Source organism: Lolium perenne, chromosome 2 (assembly GCF_019359855.2).
Source record: "Lolium perenne isolate Kyuss_39 chromosome 2, Kyuss_2.0, whole genome shotgun sequence".
Classification (NCBI taxonomy): Eukaryota; Viridiplantae; Streptophyta; class Magnoliopsida; order Poales; family Poaceae; genus Lolium; species Lolium perenne.
In genome coordinates, this window is record NC_067245.2 from 264766971 (window position 1) to 264782692 (window position 15722).

Genomic DNA, 15722 nt, shown 5'->3' on the forward strand with positions numbered 1-15722 from the left:
TCCGCCTCCGAGCGGAAGACCACGAGGCGCGGCGGTGAGTTGCTGCCGCCAATCCGGCCGCCTCCCGTCCTGCAGCTGCCGGCGCCAGCCATGCGGTGGAGGTGGAGGTCGCGGATGCAGCGGCTGAGCTCGAATTTCTCGTCGGAGTCGCGGGGCGGAAGACGGCGGTGCGGTGGAAGCGGCGGAGGGAGTAGGGTTTTGGAACCGAGCTCTCCTCCGCAGCCTATATAAATAGAGGGCCCGCGCGGAGTTTCTCGGGCCCCCGAGAATTTTTTCGGACCGGGCTGCGAGTTCAGGCTCTATTTTGCGCGGCTTTCAGCTTGAACCCGAAATCCGCCAAAAAAATCACTTCCGGCATTTACATGCTCGGCTCTAGCGGGTGATTTCAGTAAGCGTTGTGTCATGTAAATTTAAATTTTGTTTAGATTTCAAATTTTCTTAAGATCAAATTTTGTTCACGTAAATTTGTTCAGATTCGAATTTTGTTTCAATTCACTTTTTGGTCCACGTTTGAAAAAATACGTATAAATTCGAATTTTGTTCATGTCGGAATTTTGTTCAATTCAAATTTTCTCTGATTTTCAATGGTTTTTGTTGTGTTTCTATATGGTTTCTTGGGTTTTCTGCTTTTTTGAACTTTTTTATGTTCAATTTTTATTCAGTTTCAAAATTTTGTTCAAATATAAATTTTGTCCAGAATTGAAATTTGTTCACATTCAATTTTTGTTTAGTTTTTTTTGTTCAAATACAAATTTTATTCAGAACTGAATTTTTTTCGAATTCAATTTTTATTTAGTTTCAATTTTTTGTTCAATTGATTTTTGTTCAGATTCGTAATTTGTTTGAATTCAAATTTTGTTCAGATTTCAAATTTTGTTAAAATCATTTTTTGTTCACGAAATTTTGCTCGGATTTGGAATTTATTCAAATTCAAATTTTGTTCATGTTCGGAATTTTGTTCAGATTCGAATTTTGTTTCAATTCAATTTTTGGTTCAGGTTTGAAAAAATAAGTACATTTCATTTTATTCCATGTTTGGAATTTTGTTCTATTCAAAATTTAGTTCAGGTTTGCAAATATACATGTGTAAAACAGCTTGGACGTGTGGGGTTCGAACCCAGCTCTCTCCCTTTGGGGACTGGTGTTGCTACTTCTGAGATGGTGTACCGTGTACATAAATGGAATTGTTTACTTATTTTGAATGAGCGAATGATTTAATGGGGCAGGCCACGGCGAAGCGTGCTCATTCCCGCGTTGGAGCGATTAGACGGAACCACTATCCATCACTTCTTAGCGGGCATGTACAATGGTAGAGAACACACGTTTCCCTTATACCGTCACATCATCTAGAGATGACAATAGATATAAATTATACAATGTGTTATCTTTTATAGCCTTTTCTAGCAACTAATGGTAATCGATTAAAATTGGTAGGAAATTATGTTGCTAAGGAAAGACATGTCGTACAAATGGAGAAAATGCCTTCCCTTATTTTCTAAGAGATGATCTCTTAGCTAAGGGAAGACAACCTTCTCTCCCTTCATTCTCTCTCCCCCAACAAAGTAAAAAATCTGACGTGGCACCTTTAAGGAAAGGCTGACGTCACCCCATTGTACGTGCCGCATGCCCGCATGTACAATGAGAAGGTATGCCTTCTCTTATCCTGCCATATCATCTAGAGAAGACAATTGATATAAGTCCTACAATGCGTTATCTCTTGTAGTCATCTCTAGCAATTAATGATAACCAATTAATTTGGTAGGAAATTATGTTTCTAAGGGAAGACATGTCGTACAATGGAAAAAATAGTCTTCCCTTATTTTCTTAGAGATGATCTCTTAGTTAAGGGGAGACAATCTTTTCTTACTTCATTCTCTCTCCTCCAACTAAGCAAAAATCTGACGTGGCACCTCTAAGGGAAGGCTAACGTCACCCCATTGTACATGCCCTATACAACCACACATTCTGCCTTGTTTTTGGGCCGGCCCATTAATTCCTCTCCTCCCTTAACATAGTACCAAACTTCTCTAATTTCATATACAATCAGAGTACTAGCCTACTGTTTGCAGCATCGCGCCCCTATGCCATCAACTAGAGTTCGAACCCTGTGTGCACGAGTTACACCAAAGCTACGCAAATTTTTTCAAATTTGAATTTAAACAAATTTGGTTCGGGAACAAAATTTGAAAGTAAGCAAAATTTTGTTTCGGAGCAAATTTTGAATCTAAACAATTTACAAAACTAAGCAAAATGTGAATGTGAGCAAATTTCAAAAATAAACAAAATCTGAATCGAATTTTTTTCGAGACTAAGCAAAATTTAATTTGAAAATTCTGAAAAAGAAAATAAAAACTAGAAGCAAACTAAGAAAGAACAGAATCGGAGAACCGAAAAAGAAAACCAGTAAAAACCTATCTAGATACTAGCGAGCAAATCACGAAAAAGTACATCATTAATGGGTCGAGGTCCGCGTGTAGGGGGCGTATTAACGTCGTGTGTGCTACCTCCAGGTAAATGGGCTGGGCTGGCTCGACTTTGTTTCAGACCCGCAATAGGCAATGTACACCCCCCACCCATATCCACTAGCAACTAGCTTCAGGTAAATGGTGCGTATAATTTTCGCTCCATATCCGCGTCCGTATCCATTTCTAAGGATATGGTATGCGCTTTTAGGAATCCACCAAATATGATGCGGATGTAGATATTGATATCTGGTGGATATGGTATTGTTAATATCCGACCCCAAGTCTGTGGGCCAAGCTATGCATGTTGTGTCTGCATGCTAGTTGATTTGTTGTACAACACTTTAGATATAGTCAAGTGTTAGATGCTAATAACATTTTTACATAGAAGAATTGTGTTTAAAATTTTATATGTATATTTTATCAAATATCCGCTTCTGATCAAGTCCGTGCCGTATCCGTAATCCGATATAATCTAGATCCGATCATTATTCGTTCTAACCTGAATCCGTCAAAATAATGAACGCCTTTAGGTGGCTTTGGAGGGCCGATTAGTCATAGGTAGCCCTCACCTGTGATACGGAAAGTACCCATCCCACCAACCCGGAAAACGAAAGGCGCTTAGCACCTATTTACCGAACGTAGTTAAATTTTCGTAGAACCAGGAATTAACCGAAAAGCCGACACATGCAATCATTTTTCATGCAGAAAAATTTCAAGGTCATAACTTTTAGATAGTTTGTTAGAAGTGTGATCCGTTTTCACCGTTGACCCTCTCACGGGGAGATCTTCGAAATTAGATCTCATTTGTATATGTTTTGGCAAACTTCATTAAAAAAAACAACTTCAGTGTTGTGGCAAAACAACTTTGTGCACATAGTTGCTTACACTATTTAAAAAAAATATTTTGTAGTCAACTTAGTATGATATCACTCACTTAGCAACAAGAGTTCGACACCATCATAGTTCTGAGAATTGCAACTTTCACTACTAGTTTCCGAGGTAAACAACTTACACTTTCACTACTAGTTTATAAGAGCAACGAAAGAACAACTCTGCAACAAATAGTGCGCATTACTAGGCATTCACGACATTGTACCGTAAGTTGACTACAATGTTATTACCTGACTTAGTGCTACTATAGACGAATTAGGCACGACAATTGGCAAGTTCGCGATGATGGTGCACAACTTCAAAAATCTCACAACTTAGGCATATTCAGTACATAACTTAAGCTAGTTAAACAAAGCAACTCAAGTAAATCAGTATACAAATTATCATGTTGGTGCATAAATTATATGATAAAAAACAAATAAAAACATGCTGGCAAAAAGAAACTTAGCTGAATTCGTTGTTGATGGGGAAAACAACTTAGGGAAGATAACAAAAATTTTTTTTAATTAAAATCATTATACAATCGAGGGACATATGGGTGTAAGTCAGAACTCAAGTTAGGTGATCGAAAACAACTTAGTCATATAAAAAACGTTAATTAGAATCAGTATACAACCAAGGGGCATATCTGTGCAAGATACAACCTATGGACATATGGGTGCAAGTCAAACCTCAAGTTAGATGATGAAAAACAACTTAGTATGGTAACAAACACAACCTTTATTGGGAATAACTATACACTCGAGAGACATGTTTGTAACATGTAAGTCAAAACTCGAGTTAGATGATGGAAAACAACTCAGTTAGATAACGAAACAACTTAATTCAAATCAGTGTACAACCGATGAGCATATGGGTATAAGTCAAAACTCAAATTTGGTGATCGAAAACAACTTAGTTAGATAATTTTTTTTTAATTAGAATCAGTATACAACCGAGGGGTATACGTGTGTAAGTCAAAACTCAAGTTAGATGATGGAAAAACAACTTAGGTAGATAAAAAAAAACTTTAATTAGAATCAGTATACAAACTAGGGGCATATGGGTGTAAGTCAAATATCAAGTTAGATGATGAAAAAACTTAGTATGGTAACAAAAGCAATTTTATTGGGAATAACTATACACCCGAGGGGCATGTTTGTAACTTGTAAGTCAAAATTCGAATTAGATGATGGAAAACAATTTAGTCTGATAACAAAAACAACTTAATTCAAATTAGTATACAACCGAGGGGTATATGGTGCAAGTCAAAATTCAAGTTAGATGATGGAAGACAACTTGGTCAGATACTCGCGAGCTAAACGAGTAACTCGCGACTCGACTAGCCTCGACTCAAACTCGGTGTATAACGAGCCAAGCCGAGCTTCATATTTTATCGTTAAACGAGTTTAAGCTAAACGAGCCGAGCTCATCGAACTCATGAGTAGCTTGTTTAGCTCGGTAAAAATGAAGTCGACCCAAGCGCACCAAAATGAGCAAGTATATTTGTGGTTTCTCAACTTGGCAATCTTATTCTCATGATAATTCATCAATGTGGTTTATATTGTTCTGGTACCATAGTCCTAATGCTTATTGTTCATCTTTCATGCACAAATATTCGGTAAAATGCATTATATATTTTACATGTTCTATTTAACAGTTTTAAACGAGCTACTCGTGAGTTACTCGCGAGATTTGCGAGTCAAACCGAGTTTCAAATCTAGACTCAATTGTTAAACAAGTCGAGTCGATCTAACTCGATTATTGATCGAGCCAGCCCGGCTCGAATTCCAGCCCTACATATGGGTGCAAGTCAAAACTCGACTTAGATGATGTAAAAACAACTTTGTGAGATGACAAAAGGAAATTAACTAAATCAATATATGCAACTGAGGGGCATTTGGTTGTAAGCTAAATAATGTTAGATGATAGAAAACAACTCATCTGAGATGACAAAAGGTAACCTAGTTAAATCACTAGACAACGTTAAACATGGTGACACAAAAGTAAATTAATATGCAACTAAGACCATTTCTTCTACACAACTTAATTTAGATGATAAAATCAACTTAGTGAGATGATAAAAGGAACTTAAATATGTTGTCAAAAGCAACGTAATTGATTTATGAGATGATGAAAATTAGAAAACGTTTATCCAGATAGACATTGGACATGTGCCGGTAATATAAGATGCTACAAAGAAAGTATGTACACATAAACGAAGGGTGTAAACAAAGACTTACCTGAGACCACGAGCATAAATCCGTTAAAAAACAACTACTTGTGTATATGGGTAAACAACTGTCTAATAGCCTACAAGGAAAATCAAACAAACCAGTAATGCCAACGCAATGTTGAGTAACATTTTAGGTAAAAGATAGATGAAACAAATGAGGTAATTGACCATACGATCAAAATTATTTTGCTATTAAATCATAGTGTAAATGCAGAGCAAGTGAGCAACACAAAGCAATTCACAAATACTCTGCTACTATAAATATCATCAGGTTGTAACACAAGCTTTTCACAAATTTAACATTGTCAATTGACAAAAAAAAAAGTAGCACACATCGGTGCTTAGCTAGCACACAAGCAGCTAGCAAAACACCACGTATCAAAATCAGCTAGCACAAACCTGCAGTTGTCCGTGCGTGCCGCGGCGACATGGCCACAGACTAGGACCAGCAGCAGGAGCAGCCTGGTGCAACGACCAGGACTAGCAGAAAGAGTTGAGGAAGACTGGCAGGTTCGGTGGGTTGCGGTGATGGGCGGCGTAGGCGTGGCCGACCTATCTTCGGCGTCCAGATGCACGCAACTAGCGTCCTCGGCATGTCGGTATGTGCGCGTCGACGTTGGCCTGCTAGACCTACACGGCGCGAGCACCAGCCGTATCGCGCGGCGAACACGCAGTGCTCCATGGCTCAACGTGGACGCGGTGTTCCAGCAGGTCCCGAAGCGGATATGGGTCTCCAGGAGGTCGAGGACGTAGCTGTAGACTGTGGGGCGGCGATGGACATGGTCAATATCCATGGCCAAACACAGCGCGCGCGGGTCAATCTCCGCCGCCAAGCATCTGGCCTCCGCCAAGCACCTGGCCTCGCTCATGCGGCCTCTCTATAAATTCGCTGCGCTGATTTCACCTCGCATAACCTTAGCGAGAGAAAATTTCGAGAGGGAGAGAGGGAATGGAATGGATAGACGGAGAGCTCACCACGCAGCATGAGGGCCACCCGAAACGTCATTGTCGTCGCCTGTCGAAACTACGAGTCCTGGAGTATATTCATCGCGTGCATCAGACGGGCGAGGAGCGGGTGCTCGTTTGTACAAACGAGCACCTGAGCACTTTTTAGCAGTTAGAAAAATATTTTTTAGATTTATAGGGAGACATCTCCCTGGTTTCATTTATAGCATAAACGAAACTAGTGTTCAAATCATCCAAGTAAAAACAACAAGCAACAACTAAAGTTTCAAACTGGAAACTACCACCCATAAGAGGGGCACCATGACACTGAACTAAGACCAACAGCTTAGCGCCTCAAAAGCACACCAAAACCTAGCAAAACTAATCAAAAACCACGAGGAACCATTACATTACGACTTCCAGGAACTCCAAGCGACGAGCTCAGGTAATCGAACACAATATGGATCGAAGAGTCCTCATCAGGGTGCTCCTTCAGGTATGCCAGAGAGGTCCTTCCACCATGTGCAAGCGTCGAAGTTGGAGCCCATGAAGAAATCCAGTCAAAACTGGTGCACTTCAGATCGACGACATCAGTGCCATGGGTGATTTGAGGAGGGTCAGCAGTGTTTCTGCAAACAAGTCCACCTCCCTCCAGGTTTGATCTTTGAAAGGAACATTCCAGTTCCTTAGATAGGACATGATCAACCTCCACACATGTTTCATATACATCCAAGTCAATTTATTAAACACTAAGCTATTTCAAGAATTCCTAATCCCCCACAGAATAGCAGAAGAAATTAAATTAAATTGTAAGAACTTCTTATTGAATGTCCACCCACTTGCCATATCTACAAATTTACCAATTCTACACTTAAAACAACCCTCTACCAACTGTCCAGATAATTTTGGCTATTATGAAGTGAAAGAACATATGTTGTAGACATTCAAATTCTTTACAAAAGGAGCACTCAAGAGGTTTTAAAATCCTTCTATGTCTTAGGTTATCTCTAGTCATAATTGTTGTTTTGAAAGAACAACCATAAAAAGATCTGGACCTTAGGAGGAATTTTGAGGTCTCACATAGCATGTAAATACACATGTGTAACACCTCTAAAATTAACCAAGGCATATATGGATTTAGAGGAGTAAATGCCATTTGTTTCATAGGATGATCTTCTTCTTCTTCTTCTTCTTCTTCTTCTTCTTCTTCTTCTTACCATCATCTTATCACATCTCATCAAAAAAAGTTCTCCTAAAATCGTATCTCAAATTAGTTCTACCCCAAACCTCTTAGACAATTTTAGTTTGTTGATTAGAAACAAAATATATGTCCCAAAACTGTGTAGCTAGATCACCAAAGCAGATTCTTCCAAAACCTAACCCTTCTACCATTTCTAATTTTTCACTTGTAGCCCCCCGCCGGCCGCCGCCACCGCCTGGCGCCGCCGGCCGTTGCCTGCCATGCTCCTTGCAAGGCTCCACTTCTCATCCTCCCTACTCGCACCCAAGCCGCTCTCCAATTCCACATCCAGCCCCAATCATGTCAAGCCAATCACTGCCTCTCCCTCCTCCCGCCGCCGCCTCCGCATCTCCGCCACATCCACGATCGATTCGCCGGCGGCGAAGGCGCTGAGCCGCGTAGACGTCCTCTCGGAGGCGCTCCCCTTCATCCAGCGCTTCAAGGGCAAGACTGTGGTGGTCAAGTACGGCGGCGCCGCGATGAAGTCCCCCGAGCTCCAGGCGTCCGTGATCCGGGATCTCGTCCTCCTCTCCTGCGTCGGACTCCGGCCAATCCTCGTCCACGGCGGCGGCCCCGAGATCAACTCCTGGCTGCTCCGCGTCGGGGTCGATCCGCAGTTCCGCAACGGCCTCCGCGTCACCGATGCGGTCACTATGGAGGTCGTCGAGATGGTGCTCGTCGGCAAGGTCAACAAGAATCTTGTATCCCTCATAAACGTCGCCGGCGGCATCGCCGTCGGCCTCTGCGGCAAGGACGCGCGCCTCATCACGGCGCGCCCTTCCCCCAACGCTGCAGCACTCGGCTTCGTTGGGGAAGTCGCGCGCGTGGATGCCACAGTCCTCCACCCCATCATCGCCTCTGGTCACATCCCGGTCATCGCCACCGTTGCCGCTGATGAGACCGGGCAGGCCTACAATATTAACGCCGATACTGCGGCAGGTGAGATTGCTGCTGCGGTGGGTGCTGAGAAGTTGCTGCTACTTACAGATGTGTCAGGGATACTAGCGGACCGCAATGACCCTGGGAGCCTGGTGAAGGAGATTGATATCGCTGGGGTGCGGCAGATGGTATCCGATGGGCAGGTAGCTGGTGGAATGATCCCAAAGGTGGAGTGCTGCGTGCGAGCCCTCGCCCAGGGCGTGCACACCGCAAGCATCATCGATGGACGTGTCCCGCACTCGCTGCTGCTCGAGATTCTCACAGATGAGGGCACTGGCACCATGATCACTGGCTAAGAGGTATGCAACGTTTTGTTTTTGATTTAAATCAGCGGGAGCTGACTGAGAACTAACTGATGTCATGCAAAGTTTTGTTTTTGGGTCTCTCTAAGGCTCAGCTGACTGAGAACTAACTGATGTCATGCGACATTTTGTTTTTGATTTAAATCGGCGGGAGCTGGCGTCCAAGACTGTTCGACAGCGACGTGCTTTTCTTTGGCACGGTCAGACAGAGTTCATATTTTGAACAACCTGATCTAGCTTTGAAAATATACAAGTTAATTATCTTTCCTCTCATATTCGATAAAATAAAATCATGCGATCTAAAAAAAAGTTGGTGTGTTGCAACCTCACTTGCAACTGCAGATTTTTTTTTGTTGCAACCACACTTCTACCTGGAAAAGTCTAACTTGCAACTGGAAACCGCACTTGCAACTCGAAAAAGATCTCGGTTCCAACTCGACTTGCAATTGCAAAATAATATCAGTTGCAACCACGCTTGCAACTGGAAAATTCTAAAAAAAAAACTCAGTTGCAACCCCGTTTGCAACTGGAAAAATTATCTCAGTTGCAACTCTACTTACAATTGCAAAATAATCTCAGTTGCAACTCCGCTTAACTGGAAAAAAAACGAAAAGTTCAATTGCAGCTCATTTCCAATAGAAAAGGTCAATTGAATTATACTAGCGACTAAAAGGTCTCGGTAACAACCCCAATTGAAAAATAGTAATTGCAACCTAACTTTTAATTAGAGCAAACTTAGTTGAAACCTCACTTGCAAATGGAAAATTCTAGTTACAACCCCACTTGCAACTAAAAAATATCAGTTGTAACTCTAATTGTAACTAGAGAAAAACTCAGTTGAAAACTCACTTGCAAATGAAAAATTCTAGTTACAACCCCACTTGCAACTAAAAAATATTATTTGCAACTCTATTTGTAACTAGAGAAAAACTCAGTTGCAACCACACTTGCAACCGAAAAATATCAGTTGCAACCCGACTTGCAACTTCCATTCATGGCGAATCTCGACACACATATAATCATTCAAAAATGAATTTTGCAACTGGAAAAAACTCAATTGCAACCCAGTTGTAACTGAAAAAATTCAGTTAAAATCACACTTGCTATTGGAGAAAAGCTCAGTTACAACGCTTTTTGTAACTGAAATAAGAGAGCTCGGTTACAACCTCACTTGCAACTAAATAAAATCAGTTACAACCTCAGTTGAGACTACAAAATCTCAGTTGCAACCCTAGTTGCATCTGAAAAATACTTAGTTGCAACCTTGCTTGCAACTGTTGTGATCATTTTATTCATATTTAGAATTACATAATAAAAAATAGGAAAAGAAGTTGCAACCACCGCTCTTTCCACAGTTGCCTCAAATGCTGCTCTCTCTCAAAACTCTAGCTTTTTAATGTCTGTACAAAAAAAATTAAGAGGCTAGCAGGTCACGTTACCTAGCACCCCATAGAAAACTCAAAAAATTATTGTATCATGCATGGCCCATCCCCATACGGCAGCACGAACTAGTCATGGGCTTCGGCCAACTCATCAGGTTCCTTGTTCATAATGGTACGCAACAGGAAACACCGACGGCCTGACGCGCGCATGCTCCACACAAGCGCGAATCTTGCTAATTCAATCGGACGGCTAAAGACTTGACTGAGCCCTATGTTAGTTCTCAGCTAGCTGAGAACTAGCAACTCCCTTACTTTTTTATGCCTCCATGTTCATACTGCCTTTCTTTTCTTTTTGCTCTTCGTTGTTTATACTCGCCCAAGATGGAGACCACAACATGGCAGCAAGGGGCAGCTCCCCAATTCCCGCCACACCGTTGGATAAGACCAGGGTGGCCCAATTCAGCCGCATCCCTGAACCTACTCGCTATGGTCCAGAATGATGTGAAAGCCCAGTCGACTTGCTCAAGATCATCGTGGAGAACAGGCTAGCATGATGTAAAACCCTATGTCAAGTCACCTATATAAGGCTTGGCTAGGATAGAGTAGAGGGAGGTTCCATTCGCCCTCCATAGCCTTCATCTATGCCTCCAGCAACCTATAGACATCAATATAATCAAGCACAAGTAGGTCTTTACCTCCACCACGAGGGGCGGAACCTGGGTACATCGTGTCGTGTACCAATCTCGTCTAGGTGATCCAGTGTTGCCCCCACTCTCCACCTCATCGAAGCTACTCATGTAGCATCTGACGACACAATCCACTGCCTTGATCCACTTTGCTACATCTGCCCCTTATCCAGCTAAAGAATTTTATCGTTTTTTCCATTCATAATTATTGTTTTTATTCTTACTTCCATACTTCAATTGAGATATTGAACATAGAACACTCTTTAAAAATAAAAAAGAGTAATCAACTGTGATATGTTCGTGCAAAAAAGAATGATGTTACAGCTAATCATTTATGGGAGAAAAGGTCAAGATGAAGGAGGAGGGTTGGCATAGAATAACCCGGTTTAAGGGTAATGATCATGCGTCTGTAATGTGATGTTACAGCTAATTATTTATGGGAGAAAAGGTCAAGATGAAGGAAAATGAGAGTTGGCGTAGAATAACCCGGTTTAAGGGTAATGATCATGCATCTGTAATGCATTGCATGTCCCAGAATAGATCCCATTTTTCTGCCCATTTCTTAAATTAACCGCTTTAGAATTTGATGAATTGTATGGAGTCCTTGACTACAGTCGACGCTTATGGTATACCCGTATGTAGAACTAAGATCACTGAAAAACATCTTTCAGTAACTAATGGACTACTCACTGCATCGGTAATAAGTAGGCAGCGAAAATGGGCATGATTTGCCATCTTCACGACATACTAAAAGCCAAAAAGAGTAACGGGGTGTGTAGTCCTGTCAATAAGCAAGGACTGACCTGCAATTGCATTAACCAATTCAACTTTAGTCTTTGGCAAATAATTAATTTGGCCCACTGACCAACCTAAATGTTAACCCTCTCAAGGGCTCCTTGGCTTCTACAGAAGGCCTTCTCTTTTCTTGGTGCTGATTAATTAACGAGAGGATCGTTGCTCCATGCCACCCTGTTGGCATGTATCATCCTAGTCTACTGCTGAGAAATCTGCAACATTTCTTTGAAATTATTTTGTGGAAAGAACCATTCCAAAAGTTTAATGACTTGTCAAAATTTCATGCAAAACTGTATTCTACCTCTTACTCACTTGCTGGAAATAGTTTAAAGTAATGAACATGATTGATTCATCATGTACTTAGGATTAGTGCAAAAATCTAGTAATAAGGATACAAGCACCAATACTTTCTATTATGTTCACCTTGTCTTTGTAGTACTCCCTCCGATCCATATTACTTGATGGTAAAATAGATTTATCTACAACTAAAATGTGTCTAGATACATCTATATTAGCATCAAGTAATATGAATCGGAGGGAGTATCAAAATTTCATGCAAAAATATGTTCTAACTCTTACTCACTTGTTGGAAATAGTTTAAAATAATGAACATGATTGATTCATCATGTACTTAAGATTAATAAAAAAAATATGGCAATAAGGATACAAGAACCAATACTTTTCCATTATGTTCACCTTGTCTTTGTAGTATCAAAATTTCATGCAAAAATGTATTCTAACTCTTACTCACTTGCTGGAAATAGTTTAAAATAATGAACACTATTGATTCATCATGTACTTAGGATTAATAAAAAATCTAGTAATAAGGATACAAGCGCCAATACTTTTCCATTATTTTTTCGATAATGATACTTTTCCATTATGTTCACCTTGTCTTTGTAGTATCAAAATTTCATGCAAAAATGTATTCTAAATCTTACTCACTTGCTGGAAATAGTTTAAAATAATGAACATGATTGATTCATCATGTACTTAGGATTAATAAAAAAAAAATTAGTATTCCCTCCGTCCCATGAAATATGTCAGAGATTTGTCAAAATTCGGATGTATCGATACACTAAATAGTTTCTAGATACATCCAAATTTATACAAATCTGCAACATGTTTCGTGAGACTGAGGGAGTAATAAGGATGCAAGCACCAATACGTTTCCATTATGTTGACCCTGTCATTGTAGTATCAAAATTTCATGCAAAACTGTATTCTAACTCTTACTCACTTGCTGGAAATAGTTTAAAATAATGAACATGATTGATTCATCATGTCCTTAGGATTAATAAAACAAAATCTAGTAATAAAGATGCAAGCACCAACACTTTTCCATTATGTTCAACTTGTCATTATAGTATCAAAATGATGCAATCCACGTGTTAAACTATTTTACCATACAACACATTCAACATTCATATCCATTGACTCCGCAACTCTGCAGTTAAAATGTCTCTGTCCTGCCCAGGCTGCCCCTAGCATTGCTTCTGACCTATAGTCTTGACAACTGCGTATTTTACTTTTTTATCTTCAGCATTACCTCAAGCTTTGAAACCTTTTCATATATTTTGAAACTATTGATGCTAACTACTCCCTCCATCTAAAAATAAGTGTCAACTTTTTCTAGATATGGATGTATCTCCAACTAAAATGCGTGTAGATACATCTGGATCTAGACAAAATTGGGACACTTATTTTAAGACAGTTAGTATTTAAAAAAAAAAACTGTCGGTACAGAACCAGTTTTAAGGTTGTGGAAACTGGAATTTAACAGTTTACATATAAGCTGTGGTTTTGCTGATGACCAGGCTAATATATCTGCTATTTGTGTATACAGTATATATTTCTCTGTAACAGTTGTAGTCCTGGCCCTTTCCCTTGACCTTGCCCATCTTTCTTACAGAATGAAGGATGACTCTGCTTTTAGCATGGTTTTAAATAGCGTGCTATAACGCCGCTATAGCATTTTGAGCAAGGTGCCGCTAAATAAATCCATGTACAATTGCTCGCTATTAGCATGATATAGCACGCTATAGCGCCGAAATAGAGGATTTTAATGGCTGGTGCTATTTGTTATAGCGCACTGTTTTTTTTTCATTGGCTTTTAGTGTAGAAACCTGTTTAGCTCGATATCCTATTTCTCTCTGGCCCCTCGGCCTTTGTACATGCTTCCACCATATTTTCCCTTCAACAAAATTTCGCAATCAGGCGCCCCCCCAGTCAAAAAAGTATATAGTTGCTTAGTGCTGGTTAGAGCATCCCTAGTGGTTCCTCTAAAGGTCCATCCAAACATATTTAGAGGGTTGTGAGGCTAAAAAACGTTCCCAGTGGTCTCTCTACCCCATCCTCTAAATTTAGAAGGACTGCCATATCGTCGCTCCATCCTCCAAATATAGAGGAGGAAGCCACGACCATCGAAAGCAAAGTTGCAGCCCGCGCTCTTCTTCCCGCGCGCATCTGGAGAGCAGAAAAGGAGGCGGGAGCGTCTCCCGCGAAATCGCCGTCGCCGTCGCTCCACTCGCCGGCCAGGTACGACTTTTTTTCCCGGGGAATTAGCGGATTGAGCGGCGGCGCTGGGCGGGGGCTCTGGGCGGCGCTGGGCTGCGCTGGGCGGCGGTTGAATTCGAGGAAGAGCCGCGACCGAAATCGAGGGAGGGCGGGCGGTGCCGGGCGGGTGCTGGGCGGGCTGGCGGCGCTGGGCGGGGCCGGCGGCGCTGGGCGGGGCTGGTGGCGCGGCGGACCGGGCCAATTTCTCCATTCGCGCGGACGCGGACGGGGACGGGGCATGTCTGTGCTAGTTTTTTCTGTACTGTTGTCTAGTTTCTGTAGTTTGAGCTAGTTTCTGTACCAATTTTTTTAGATAAACACAGATGATTGAATTGCCTATACTGGAATATGATTGAATTGCTGTTGTTTGTAGACTAAACTGTTGAATGAATTTTGATATGTTTTGCTAGATAAATGGATAACTCACAGATGGATGACATTGGGTTTTTAGACATGTTGAATGGGGGATCAGGTGAAGTGAATTGGAGTGGCACACAATATTCTAGCCCAATCAGTGAACAAGAGAAGATGTCAACTCCGGATGTTTCCGTTGTTTCTGCATCTGCATTTGCAAAATCAAAACAAAAGAAGGCAAAAGCACCGTCGACGAAAGGGAAAAATTGGTCTAGCGATGAAGACAAGGTGTTGATAGCGGCATGGGGAAACACTAGTTTGGATGCGGTGACCGGGACAGATCAAAACTCAAGTTGTTATTGGAATAGGATTTTGATAGCGCCCATGCTTGGAACCGCCATGGCGTCGAGCGTTCCTCTTCTCTTCCTCCTCACGCTCTCCAAATGCTGCAAGAATGAGTTCGTCGTCATCAGATGAAGACGACGACGAATTCATGAGCATATCCAACGAGGAAAATTCTCCATTCATCATTTTTCTGTGTTGGACAGAGGAATTCAAAAGAGAGATGAGAGAAGGAAAAGCGAGGAGTGTTGGATGAGAGGTGGGAGGGGTGGTATATATGGACGTGGAAATATAGCCGTTGGAAATATAGCCGTTTGAAATATTACTAAACTATATGAGAGAGAATTTAGATGTCCTAGATATAGAGGAACCACTGAAAAACTGAGATCATCTAAAACGGAATCTTTATAGATGGCCATCTATATGGAGATATAGAGGACCTCATTTAGAGGAACCACTAGAGATGCTCTTATGTCTTGGTCCATTATTCTATCCCTGTGTCCCAGTGGGCAGCTTGGTAATGTCTGACTTTTGATGGTAAGCATTACAATGGCGTTTCTCATAAAAAGATCCATCCCAATGTCCGACACTGATTTTTGAGAAAATTTCT

The 15722-nt window shown here is 41.2% G+C and overlaps 1 protein-coding gene across 1 annotated transcript; it reads left to right on the plus strand.

Annotated features, from left to right (window-relative positions):
* The first annotated feature begins 7860 nt into the window (after positions 1-7860).
* On the plus strand, positions 7861-8991 carry LOC127335840 (uncharacterized). Its single transcript, XM_051362576.2, has one exon. It carries the CDS (start codon positions 7978-7980, stop codon positions 8989-8991), a length of 1014 nt encoding a protein of 337 aa, XP_051218536.1. The 5' UTR covers positions 7861-7977.
* The last annotated feature ends 6731 nt before the right edge of the window (positions 8992-15722 follow it).